This window comes from Quercus suber, unplaced genomic scaffold (genome assembly GCF_002906115.3).
Source record: "Quercus suber isolate HL8 unplaced genomic scaffold, Cork oak 2.0 scaffold_239, whole genome shotgun sequence".
Lineage (NCBI taxonomy): Eukaryota > Viridiplantae > Streptophyta > Magnoliopsida > Fagales > Fagaceae > Quercus > Quercus suber.
The window spans coordinates 800,829-813,436 of NW_027069696.1; the positions used below are offsets into that span (position 1 = coordinate 800,829).

Here is a 12,608-nt window from a genome sequence, read left to right on the forward strand (position 1 = left end):
AAAACTAAATATGCAGTGGAAATTGAAAGACACGGTGATTTGTTTACGAATGAGGAAAACTCTTGCAGCAAAAACCCCACCAGGTGATTTTTAGGTCACCACTCCCGAAACTCTACTATTATCAAATCAAGCAGTTACAAGTAAAGGAATCCCAAATACCTTACCAACCTACAGTTGAACCCTTACCCCAATACCCAATTAGACTTGATTTGTAGTGACAATTCCCCCTTTGATGCATGGCTCCCAAGTACGTGACTAACCAATGCGCAGATCCTAGTACGCAACTTCAAACACCAACTTAGAAGGAGAGGTTGGCTGCAAAGTTCTTCAGTTCATCCTACACGATGAAGATCAGGAAGATGCTTGATCACAAAACCCTTTGGTGCAAATACACAGCAACTTCTTTAGAGAAGATGAATTAGGTCAAGAATTTCGTCTTTAATCACAAATTACTTGAACAGAGTTTGCTCAATACTTGTGCAACTTGTGTATATTTTGACTACTCTTAAAACAATCCTTTTATATGTTTAGGGTTTGGAGAAAAGAAGACCTAAAAGCATATTCACGGATCCCAAGAAATCAGATCAGAAAATCTGATTTTATAAATCTCGACAGATAGCAGGTGTCGAGGAGCTATCGAGAAGGTGTCGAGCTTTAATGAAATTGCACTTCAGCTTGTTTTTCTTAGATAGACTTGATGACTTCAACACTTTATCTTGAAACCTTGTTTCTTGAAGTATTAAAACTACTTAGAACTACCCAATTACAAGTAGAGTGCGTTTTTTCAAAGGATTAGTCAATTTACATAAATAAGTGACATATGTTCTTAACAAGTGAAAACACATATGTCCTAACACTTCAGAATCTTTGGAAGCACTTGTTTCATCCTCAAGGATAGAGAGAATGTGGGAAAGTTTGACTCTTGGAGTGATGAAGGTATATTTTTGGGTTACTCTTCTACAAGCAAGGCTTATCGAGTATACAACAAAAGAACTATGAAGGTAATGGAGACAGTAAATGTTGTCATTGATGAGTCTTCAGATTCCAGTTCTAAGAAAGATATTGAGGAACTTCCTAAGGAAATTCTTTCTCCTGAGCCTAAGAAAGTTCAAGACATTGTTGAACAAGAACCTGCATCTCCAAGTACTCCCGGTACTCCTAGTGTTGTGAAGGCTCTGCAGACATACCTACTTCACCAGATTTTGAATCTCATGAGGAGAAAGGACCTTCCTCCAAGATTAGATTAAATCATCCTCCAGAAGTTATTGTGGGAAACATGAATGAACTCACCTTAAGGAAATGTATAGTTGATAAATGTGTTTCTAACTTTATGTCTTATTCTTGCTATTTGTCATAGGTTGAACCCACGAAAGTTGAGGAAACACTACAAGAGGTCGAAACAATGCATGATGAACTGCTTCAGTTTCATAGGAATGATGTTTGGACACTAGTACTTAGATCGGAGGGTGAGCACATCATCGGTACAAAGTGGATATTCCGCAATAAGACTGATGAAGAAGGCAATGTGATCCACAACATGGCTCAGCTTGTAGCATAAGGATACTCTCAAATGGAAGGAGTAGACTATGATGAAACATTTGCCCTAGTTGCTCGTATGGAGTCCATCAGAATTCTCCTTGCCCTAGCATGTCATCTGAAGTTCAAACTTTATCAGATAAATGCGAAGACTACTTTCTTGAATGGGCTGCTTAAAGAGGATGTCTATGTGGCTCAACTAAAAGAATTCATTGATCCACACTTTTCGGATCATGTGTTGTACCTCAAGAAGGCACTTTATGGGTTGAAGCAAGCCTCTAAAGCTTGGTATGATAGACTTATACAATATCTAGTGTCACATGGGTTCACAAGAGGAAAGGCTGATCAAACACTCTTCATCAAAAAGGAAGATAGCGAGTTGATAGTTGCTCAAGTCCATGTTGATGGTATCATCTTTGGATCGACTAAGGATAAACTTACTCATGGCTTCTCAAAACTCATGCAAGCTGAGTTCGAGATGAGCATGAGTGGAGAGTTAACTCACTTCCTTGGATTGTAGATTTGTAAACAAGATTCATGTATATTCCTATCTCAATCTAAATATGCTAAGAATCTTGTGAAAAATTTTGGTTTGGAATCTGCAAGTGTTGTGAGAACCCCTATGAGCTCAAATGTTAAACTCACTGTAGACTTGTTAGGCAAGAATGTTGATCCTTCTCTCTATAGAAGCATGATAGGTAGTCTTTTTTACCTTACTGCTAGTAGACCTGACATTAGTTACAGTGTTGGTGTGTGTGCTAGATATCAAGCTAACTCCAAAGAATCACATATGACTGCTTTAAAAAGAATTATAAAGTATGTCAAAACTACCGTTGAGTTTGGTGTGTGGTACAGCAAGGACACAAATGAGTCTTAGTTGGATATTCTAATGCAGATTGCATCTAGTTTTATGTTTTGCCTTGTTTAACATGTTTTTATTTGTTTGTTTTCAGTTTTGTTTATTTTTGTCTTTCATAAAAATAAAAATAAATAAAAAAATTGAAAAATACAAAAATAGTGTGTGTTTTGTGTACATTGGTACTTGTGTACCTTGGATGGTCATTGAAACAAAGTTTTCTAAACTTTGCATCTTTTGTAACTTAGATAAGCATCTCTATGCACAACTAAGCAAGTGATTTTTGTGATGAGTAAGATTAAATTATCTCTTGAACTTAACACTCATATCACTCTTTTTGACGGGTAGAACTAGAAAATCCTAAGAGAAAGGCATAAATAACCATCTCACCACTGTTGCCTGCCAATCATAAAAAGACACTTGTATGCTTCTGCATAGCAAAAGTGTAGTGTCAAAGACATTCGTATGCTTCAGTATAGTAAAAGTGCAATATCAAATGCTTAACATCTTGGGTATTTCTTTTCTCTCTTTTGTATGCCCATGCATGATATGCTAAATAAAAGAAAATATGCAAAGAAAAAAAAAAGCAAAAAGATCAAAAATGCTTTTAAATATGATTGCAAGCGTATATTCTAGGAGATGTGAGAGTTATATGATGTACCTCGAAAGTGATGGTCCTCATCAAACAGTTATGATTGTGTGTAAGTTAAAGTGATTTTTTCATATCTCAAATCGTCATAACATGTATACACTTATGTAATCTTGCGATGTTTTTTCCACACAACATGCAATATTCTTTGCTACTCTTGATACATGTGCAAGTACAATGTGATTTGACCATCACAAGGTTTTACATGTGCTATTGTATACTAGATTTTTTTAAGAGCCTAATATGTTGATTGGATCATTGGTTGAGTTGCATGTTAGATTGCATTCATGTCTGTGTTTTTCCCTTCTTGAAAAACTGTTTTTAAGCAATCTCGACACCTCCTCGATACCTCTCGACACCTAGACTATCTATCGAGATTTTGAGCTATTTCTTATTGCAATTTCGATAGCTTCTTCGACAGCTGGTGGATCGATTGAAAAAGTTCCTGAACTCTCGATAACTTCTCGACACCTGGTAGATTGATCGAGATTTCTTAATCATGTCTGATGAACTCTTCCTTACTACCTCTCGACAGACTCATCCGTCGACGTTATGTTTTCTCAACACCTATCTCGATATCTATCTCGACACCTCTATCTGTCGAGAATTAGTGAGGATCTATATATACACTCTGTGCGATTTGGACTTCACTTTTCTCGATCTCTCTCGATCTGTCCGTGGCCGTTCCTCTTCCAAACTCTATTTTCTCACTCAAAACCTTCAATCCACGTGATTTTCGGCCTTTATTTGCTTCAAATCACTTGGTAAGCTCTCCTATCTCTTCATTCTTCATGCATTTCATGTTTTGAAACCTAGGTTTGGGGTTTTTGAAAATTTTGAGGTTTTTCAAAATTGATAAGTTATTGTTGAAATTTTGGGATGGGTTTTCATTTCAATGTGTTTAAAATCTCATACATTGCATTACATTTGCATTATAATGGCATTTTCATGTATTTAGATGTGTGTAATATGTTTGTGTGCTGGTAGGATTGGATTGGGCTGAGCCCATGATGCTTTTTACCTTGCATGTCACATGCTCATGCATTTTCATGCATATGTACTCTCTTTTCAATATACTTGATATATTTGAAATGTTTTGGGACTTTTTTGATTGTCTCCTTCTCTCCCTCTCTCTCTATTGTTTACATTAGTCATGTTTATGGCACCTAAACGTAAGTATGCTCCGTCTCAGAACCCTCTTTGTTCTGGGGCATCCTCTTCTTCTGATCCTACTCCTTCTCACATTTGGTTCCATAATGAGGATGTTCGAAAGGACTACTCAAAAAACTTTTCTCGACGAGGTGTTCATTCAGAACGCCGAGTCATTTTGGCGGACTTCGCCAACACCGACCTTCCTGATGTCATTCACAGTCGGGGATGGACTCAGAAAACTTTTCTCGACAAGGTGTTCATTCGGAACGCCGAGTCATTTTGGCGGACTTCACCAACACCGACCTTCCCGATGTCATTCACAGTCGGGGATGGGAGTCACTGTGTGACGTCCCGGTCACTTGTCCTCCTGTGCTTATTCAAGAGTTTTACTCCAACATGTGCGGGATTGATTCTTCAATACCTCTCTTTCATACTCGCGTTCGAGGTACGTGCTTTGTTGTCACACCGCAGCTTGTTGCGGATGTGCTTCGACTTCCGAGGGTAGAGCATCCTGACTACCTCGGTTGTGAGCGTCTGAGGACTGTGTCCAAAGACGAGATGATGTCTGCTTTCTATGAGCACCCATCTGTTTGGGGTGAGCGTCAGTTTACACCATGTTGGCCTTTTGCTAAAGGTCCTAGATTCATGAACATGGTGATGACTTTTGTTTTGCACCCACTCGCTCACTATAACTCTATCACAGAGCCTCGTGCTCAATTTTTACTTTCTTTGTTAGAACACCTCACTATAGATTTTCCTTCACATTTTATTCTTTCCTTCATAGATGTGCTTAAGGATATGACTACCCGTGATAAGCTCATTTTCCCTTCAGTTATTGCACGAATTCTACGCCATTTTTCTATTCATTTTCCCTCTTCTGATCACTTTTCTGTCATGTGCTATAGACACTGCTAGCGTTAAACGTAGCGAGGCACAGTTTAGGTCTCAGCAGTCTGATTCCACCGCTCCTCCCACTCCTTCTGCTTCATCCACATTTGCTCCCTCCTCTTCTCAGAGTGGAGTGACTCTAGAGGACATCATGGCGCAAGTTTAGCACATGGATGCTCGTCTTGATACACTATCTACTGAGTTGTATTAGGTGAATATTTGTGTTGGCTGTATTGTTAGGCGGTAGGCAACCATGGGTGGTTTTGCTTCTGAGACTTCTCCTCCACCACCTCATGTAGCTTCTGATTCTGCAGTTGAGGATGATGATGATGATGATGGTGATGACGATGATGCTTCGGATGATGATGATGGAGATGCTAACTCTACTGATGAGATGTCTACTTGACACTCTTACCCTTTGTCCCCCATGACAAAAAGGGGATGTAGTTTTGGGATATGAGAGTAGTCATTCTTATGGGGAAAGTTAGTATAGGACCTTTTTGTTAGGGGGAGTGTTATTGATATGAGGGATGTAGTAAGGATATGATGTATCTTTCTTTTCTTTCTGATATAGATACATTAATCTTGTACATTGGGTCTTGTGACCCTTTTTTTTCACATACATTATACTTATCTTCTTTGTATGTGGATGTATGTTTCTTTCACCTATCTTTACATGTGTTGTTTCTTTTTTCTCTTTATACACATATTTCTTATACTTGTATGCAATATATTATTTCTGTTTCACACTAAGATGCATTGATGAGTTTTGTTTAAAGTGTTTTAGAAATACAGGTTGTCAAAGTCTACTTGTCATAAACTCTCTTCTTGCAAAGTTTTTCAAGAGTTTGTGTTAGGATAGATTTTGTTGTATTAAACAAGTGAATATGAGTTGAGTGATTTATGACTTCTCTCATATGTTCATTTGTTAACTATGATTTTGTCACGGATTGCCAAAGGAGGAGATTGTTAGGACATATGTGATTCACATGTTAAGAACATATGTCATGTTTTTATGTAATTGGCTAATCCTTTGACAAAGCGCACTTTACTTGTATTTGGGTAGATCTAGGATGTGTTGAAATATTTCAAGAAACCATGTTTCAAGATCAAGTGTTGAAGCCTTCAAGTATATCAAAGATTTAAGTTGAAAAGTGTCTGTCATTAAATCGCGACAGCCAGCATCTATCGAGACCTGTAGAGTTGTTTAGCCTCGTGGCTCGACAGCAACTCAACGGATAGGGTATTTGTTGAGGTTTATGAAAAACAGAATTTAAGTTCTGTTTTGACTCTAATCCGTGTTTATGTGTTTAGGCCTTCTTTTCTCCTAACCTTAGACATATAAAAGGATTGTTTTAAGGGTCGTCAAAGAGTACACAAGTTGCACAAGCATTGAGTAAAGTCTGTTCAAGCAATTTGTGACCGAAGACAAAGTTTTGCCCTAGTTCATCTCTTCTGAAGAAGTTGTTGTGTATGTGCACCTTTGGGTTTTGTGACCAAGCATTTTCTTGATCTTCATCGTGGATGAACTGAAAAACTTTGCAGCCAACAACTCTTTCTAGTTGGTAATTGAAGTCACATACTAGGATTCGCGCATTGGTTAGTCACATACTTGGGAGCCGTGCATCAAAAGGGAAATTGTCACTATAGAACAAGTCCAATTGGGTATTGAGGTAAGGGTTCAATTGTAAGTTGGTAAGGTACTTGGGATTCCTTTACTTGTAACCATTTGTTGTGATAATAGTGGAATTTCGAGAGTGGTGACTTGAAAATTACCCAGTGGAGTTTTTGCCGTCAGGTTTTCTCCATTCATAAACAAATCATTGTGTTATTTATTTTCCGCTGCATAATTAGTTTATTGGTGATTTGTTTGTGCTGCCACACATTTGCATGTTAATTAATTTAATTAATTCATTTGGCTAAATTAATTGATTAATTTATCACAAGGGGTCAATTAGTTTTTGGCCTATTAGTGGGTCCAATGTTGTTGCACTTGCCTAACTATTTAGAGGGTGACAGTTAAAAGGGGGGAAGAAAAAACAAATAGTCTGTCACTTTCTCATGGTGATTTTCCATTAAGAAACTAAAAGAAACACATCAATGAAAAATCAAGATCTTCATTGTTGAAATATGGGAGGCAAGACTGCTAGTCTCTTTCCCACACTTTTAAGAGCATCCGTAGTCGGAAATCCTATCCTATCCTATTTTACCATCCCAAAAAGCTACTTTATCAATTATACCATACAATTTTACAATATACCCAATATCCAAACTTTTATTTTCCTATTCTACTCTTTAAAATAATATATCTACCCAATAAAATAATATATCCCAAATCCATATCTATTCTCTCTCATCTCTCTCCTCTCTCTAATTTTTAACTCTCTTCCACTGAAACCGCCACCTCCACCATCCAAAAAGGCTACAAAACACAAACAAACTACCCTTGCTTCATTGCCCATCACCCACCACCGCCAAAACAAAACCCATAAATGACCAACAAAAACCCAGCAAAATATGATCCATAAATGAGAAACTCGCACCATAAATGAACAAAACCCATAAACCGATCTCCGCGCCGATCTCCACACCTAACGCCCAACGACGATCTCCATATGCACAACAGCGATCTCCATGCCCAACGGCGATCTCCACATCCCACGCCCAACGGCGACCTCCATGCCCAACGGCGATCCACATCCCACGCCCAACACCTATCTCTACACCCAATGCCGATCTCCACATGACACCCAAACACCAATCTCCGCGCCAAACCCCAAATGCTAATCTCCACGCCACCACACTGATCTGCAACGAGAGAGAGAAGAGAAATAATGACTGGGTGATGGCTTGCCATGGCCGGTGACAGTGGGTCAAGCCATAGTGTGGTGGCTATGGGGTTGAGTCTGAAGAGAGGAGAGCTGAATGAGAGAGAAGGAAGATAGAGAAAAGAAAAGGAAATAACAAGAAAGAGAGAAGAGAGAGACAATTAAAAAATAATTTTTAGAAATAGGATTGTGCTACAGTAGCATCTTATTAATAAGATGCTACTGTAGCACAATTGTAAAAATTTTTACAATTCTGAATGTTTACAAGTCCAAATGCTGGGTGTTTTGGGGGCTTTTATGCTAAATCCATCTTACATTTGGCATATCCATGCCCAACTGCGGATGCTCTAATGGCTCCATTTAGAAGTTCATATATGTTGCTGTTTTTTAGTTCACTAAGTGGTATCTATGGTTTGGTGGGACTAAAATTGATTTCATTACCTTATATAAGGCATTAGGCCCTATGTTGTCTCTCACCTAACCATAAAAACAGAGGTATGAGTCATACCTACAACATACACTGCCTGTATACATGGGCAATTTGGCTTGGCCTAGAGGTAACTTGGAATTGAAACAAGCACTACGTGGTGACTGATAAGGGACCACATTGGATATTTTTCTACGTTGGGGACTGGACCCAAATCCTAAACTATTAGTGTGAGTTTGGATACCGCTTATTTTACTAAAAACTGAAAACAATTAAAAAAAAAAATTTCGGATTACTGTTCACACTAAAAACATTGTCCATTTGCCTATTTTCACTATTGATGTCCCATGAACAATGCAATAGGCACTGGTTAAAAAAAAAAAAAAAAAAAAAAAGGATGGGGCAAAAATGCGTCTTCGTGAAAACGTAGACGCAATCCAAATGCTCTCTTAGTATGAAACCAAAAAAAGACCTCAACTCAGCTAGATAAAGAGGCTCACTAGTTTGCTAAAAAAAACCAAAGAAAAAAAAAAGAAAAAGAGGCTCACTAGTTTATAAATCTTCCAAGAAAAAGAGCAGAAAGTGCTGCTTCGATCTTACTTTCTAGCTTGTTTATTTTAAAGAATAATTGGGATGCGCAGCTAGTCAACTACATGGGTTAATTTCTTTTTTTAATTAGCTTATTTATACATTTGTTTATGTATAATTTTTTCAAATCCAATTAATATATATATATATATATATAAACAACCATATTTTTGTCAAATTTCAAGAAATAAGCAAATAAGCTTTCAGTACAAAGCTAATCCAAAATCATGCAAAAGCATATAAATTTTCATTCAAGAGATCAAGAGCGCCGTGAGGCTTTGAGATAAACAAATATTAATCCAAACATTAAATTTATTCAATCACTTAGTAGAGCCCAACCTGGCTACTAAACTAACTTTACTAGGCTAGTTAGTACATAGCAACCTTATTAATGAATTGGAAATTCTTGGGGCACGAGACAAATATCATGGATCCTATGAGCTAAAAAAAAAAAAAAAAAAAAAAAAAAAAAGGGGGTGGGGCAAAAATGCGTCTTCGTGAAAACGTAGACGCAATCCAAATGCTCTCTTAGTATGAAACCAAAAAAAGACCTCAACTCAGCTAGATAAAGAGGCTCACTAGTTTGCTAAAAAAAACCAAAGATAAAAAAAAGAAAAAGAGGCTCACTAGTTTATAAATCTTCCAAGAAAAAGAGCAGAAAGTGCTGCTTCGATCTTACTTTCTAGCTTGTTTATTTTAAAGAATAATTGGGATGCGCAGCTAGTCAACTACATGGGTTAATTTCTTTTTTTAATTAGCTTATTTATACATTTGTTTATGTATAATTTTTTCAAATCCAATTAATATATATATATATAAACAACCATATTTTTGTCAAATTTCAAGAAATAAGCAAATAAGCTTTCAGTACAAAGCTAATCCAAAATCATGCAAAAGCATATAAATTTTCATTCAAGAGATCAAGAGCGCCGTGAGGCTTTGAGATAAACAAATATTAATCCAAACATTAAATTTATTCAATCACTTAGTAGAGCCCAACCTGGCTACTAAACTAACTTTACTAGGCTAGTTAGTACATAGCAACCTTATTAATGAATTGGAAATTCTTGGGGCACGAGACAAATATCATGGATCCTATGAGCATGTTTGGTTATAGAGTTCAAAAATTGTTGTTTAAAAAGATGTAAAAATTGTGATTTAAAATGTGTTGTTGAGAAACGCATTTTTGGTGTTTATAAAACAAAAAAAAATATATGTATTTGGTATCATGGTTTTAATAACATGTTTCAGTGTTCAAAAAATATAAAAATGTGTTTGATATGTGTGATTTAAAAAAATAAAAAACTAACACTTTGACCGAAATAAACATTTTTTTTATTCAAAAAACATTTTTGAATAAAGTTTTTGATGGATTCATCAAGTGCAGAAAGATTCCGCAGAGAAATAGAGGAGACAATACAGCTTTTGATGTCTGGCCAAGTGGGCCATAGTGTTTATTGTTTAAAAACAAGTTGGAGGTGATTTCAAAACCATCATTTTGAACACTGATTTTTGAGTAATGTTTTCCAAACAACTCCTGAACAAGAATGGCATACCAAACGCATTTTTTTGTTTTTGGACACTTTTAGCACATAAATATTCATTCAGGAGAATCAAGAGCACTGTGAGGCTTTGAGATAAACAAATATTAATCCAAATATTAAATATATTCAATTACTTAGCAGAGCCCAATCTGGCTACTGAACTAACTTTACTAGTCTGGTCAGTACATAGCAACCTTATTAATGAATTGGAAATTGTTGGGGCTCGAGACAAATATTATGGACCCTATGTGTTTTTTACTCTATTTTTAGTGTCCCATGAGTGATTGTCCTTGAAATGGCCTTGGATCAGGCAGTTTCTGTCATATAGTTGAGAAGTCTATATATCCCGTAGAATCGTTTTGGATTATATGCCATAATTTTAATTTCATGTTTTTTCAGTTCCACCATGCCACACGACATGTCAGAAAAAAAAAAAAAATTTTTGAGGCCCATAATCAATTTTTGTCGAGCGGTTAATTAATAAGCACCTTCAAAGTTCAAAACCACAAGTTATGGTGACCTTTAAACAAGAAAAATTTGCATCGATGTTGTAAAAATAGTATCTTTGGGATACTAACTCGGAGTTGGCGCCGAAAAATTCGGGATTTTCTGAGCAGCTGGTTGGGGATTGTAATTTCGAAGCGAGATTGAAGGAAATTGACGACACGTTGGGAAGGAACGTGATTCCTGACACGGATAGCTCGGAGCCGTCGAAGATGAAGCTTTATAGGGAAATAAGTCCAACTGGGCTTCAAAATATGGGCGGGAAAATTAACTTAAACCAGAACGTGACTATTAGTGAAATTGGGCCGGTGGACCCACAAGGCTTTTAAGGCTTTTAATGCAGGCCCAGCAGAGACAAAAAACAAAAAAAAAAGCACAGGTACGAAGAAAGCTAAGGCAGCAAAACACAATATAGCAAATCCCACCACAAAACAGAGGGTAAGCCAAAATCCTAAGACTGAGTTCAACGCTGATCAAAAATTACTGGGGAAGGAAAATGAATTGTTAGAAGAGCACAGGGAAGGGTCAATGGAAGAGGATGTCGTGGGAGTCTACCAATACAATGGTGGTGGAGAAGTACGGTGATGAAGAAGGGCTGAAGAGGAGACTCCTTGCGTAGATGGACCAAAACTTCACCCAGGAAAAAAGATTGAAGGCTGATATTGATGAAGCTCAATTGGGTAAGCTTTTTCAACACTACTTGGGATCGGCGTAGTTGCTCAACAACCCCGCCGGGAGCAATAAGTATATTGAGCTGGAACTGTCGAGGGCTTGGGACCTCTTAGGCAGTTCAAGCCTTGAAAAGAGTAATTCGAAGAGAAGCTCTCATTTTGGTTTTCCTAATGGAGACCAAGCTAAGTAAGGATGAGATGAAGAAGGTTCAACAAGAAATTGGGTGATCACAGGGAATTGTTGTGCCAAGCACGGGTAGAGATGGAGGCTTGGCTTTACTTTGGAAGTCATATCTAATTGTCACTTTGAGATTTCAAAATAAGTGGTACATTGATGTACTGATTGATTCAGGAGGGGTAATTGGCGAATGGAGGCTCACGGGTCTCTATGGCCATCTTGAAACCCATAAAAGAACAGAGTCATGGGAGCTTTTAAGATGTCTTGGGCAACAGAGTGACATTCCATGGGTGTGCATAGGAGATTTTAATGAAGTACTAAGTGTAACAGAGAAGGAAGGAGGGGTGGATAGAGCCAGTAGACAAATTGAGAATTTTAGAGAATGCTTAGAAGATATTGGGTAGAGAGACTTAGGCTATACGGGATCATGGTTTACATGGGCTAGTGAGAGGAGGGGGTATGGATGCATTCGGGAAAGACTTGATAGAGCACTAGGGACAACAGAGTGGAGGAGTAAATTCCCACAAGCTAGACTGTTTCATATTGCAAACTCAGCTTCTGACCAATGTATATTACTACTAAGATTGGAACAGAGGGCACAACAAGTTGATAAAAGGGTGAAGTTATTTCGCTTTGAATCCATGTGACTGAAACATGAGCAATGTGAAGAGGTGGTAAAAGAGGCTTGGGAAACAGGATTGCAATTGGGTAGAGTTAACCCCATTGAGAGTTGTTTGGACTTTGAAGGGTTGTAGGATTGCTTTGAGAAAATGGAACTCACAAGTCT

At 37.5% G+C, this 12,608-nt stretch overlaps 1 protein-coding gene across 1 annotated transcript; it reads left to right on the forward strand.

The window, feature by feature from the left end:
• Window positions 1-5,334: 5,334 nt before the first annotated feature.
• LOC136070522 (SAGA-associated factor 73-like) lies at window positions 5,335-11,301 on the forward strand. The gene is made up of 2 exons (XM_065780550.1): window positions 5,335-5,457; window positions 11,029-11,301. The coding sequence occupies exons 1-2, from the start codon at window positions 5,335-5,337 to the stop codon at window positions 11,299-11,301; spliced, it is 396 nt and encodes a 131-aa protein (XP_065636622.1).
• The last annotated feature ends 1,307 nt before the right edge of the window (window positions 11,302-12,608 follow it).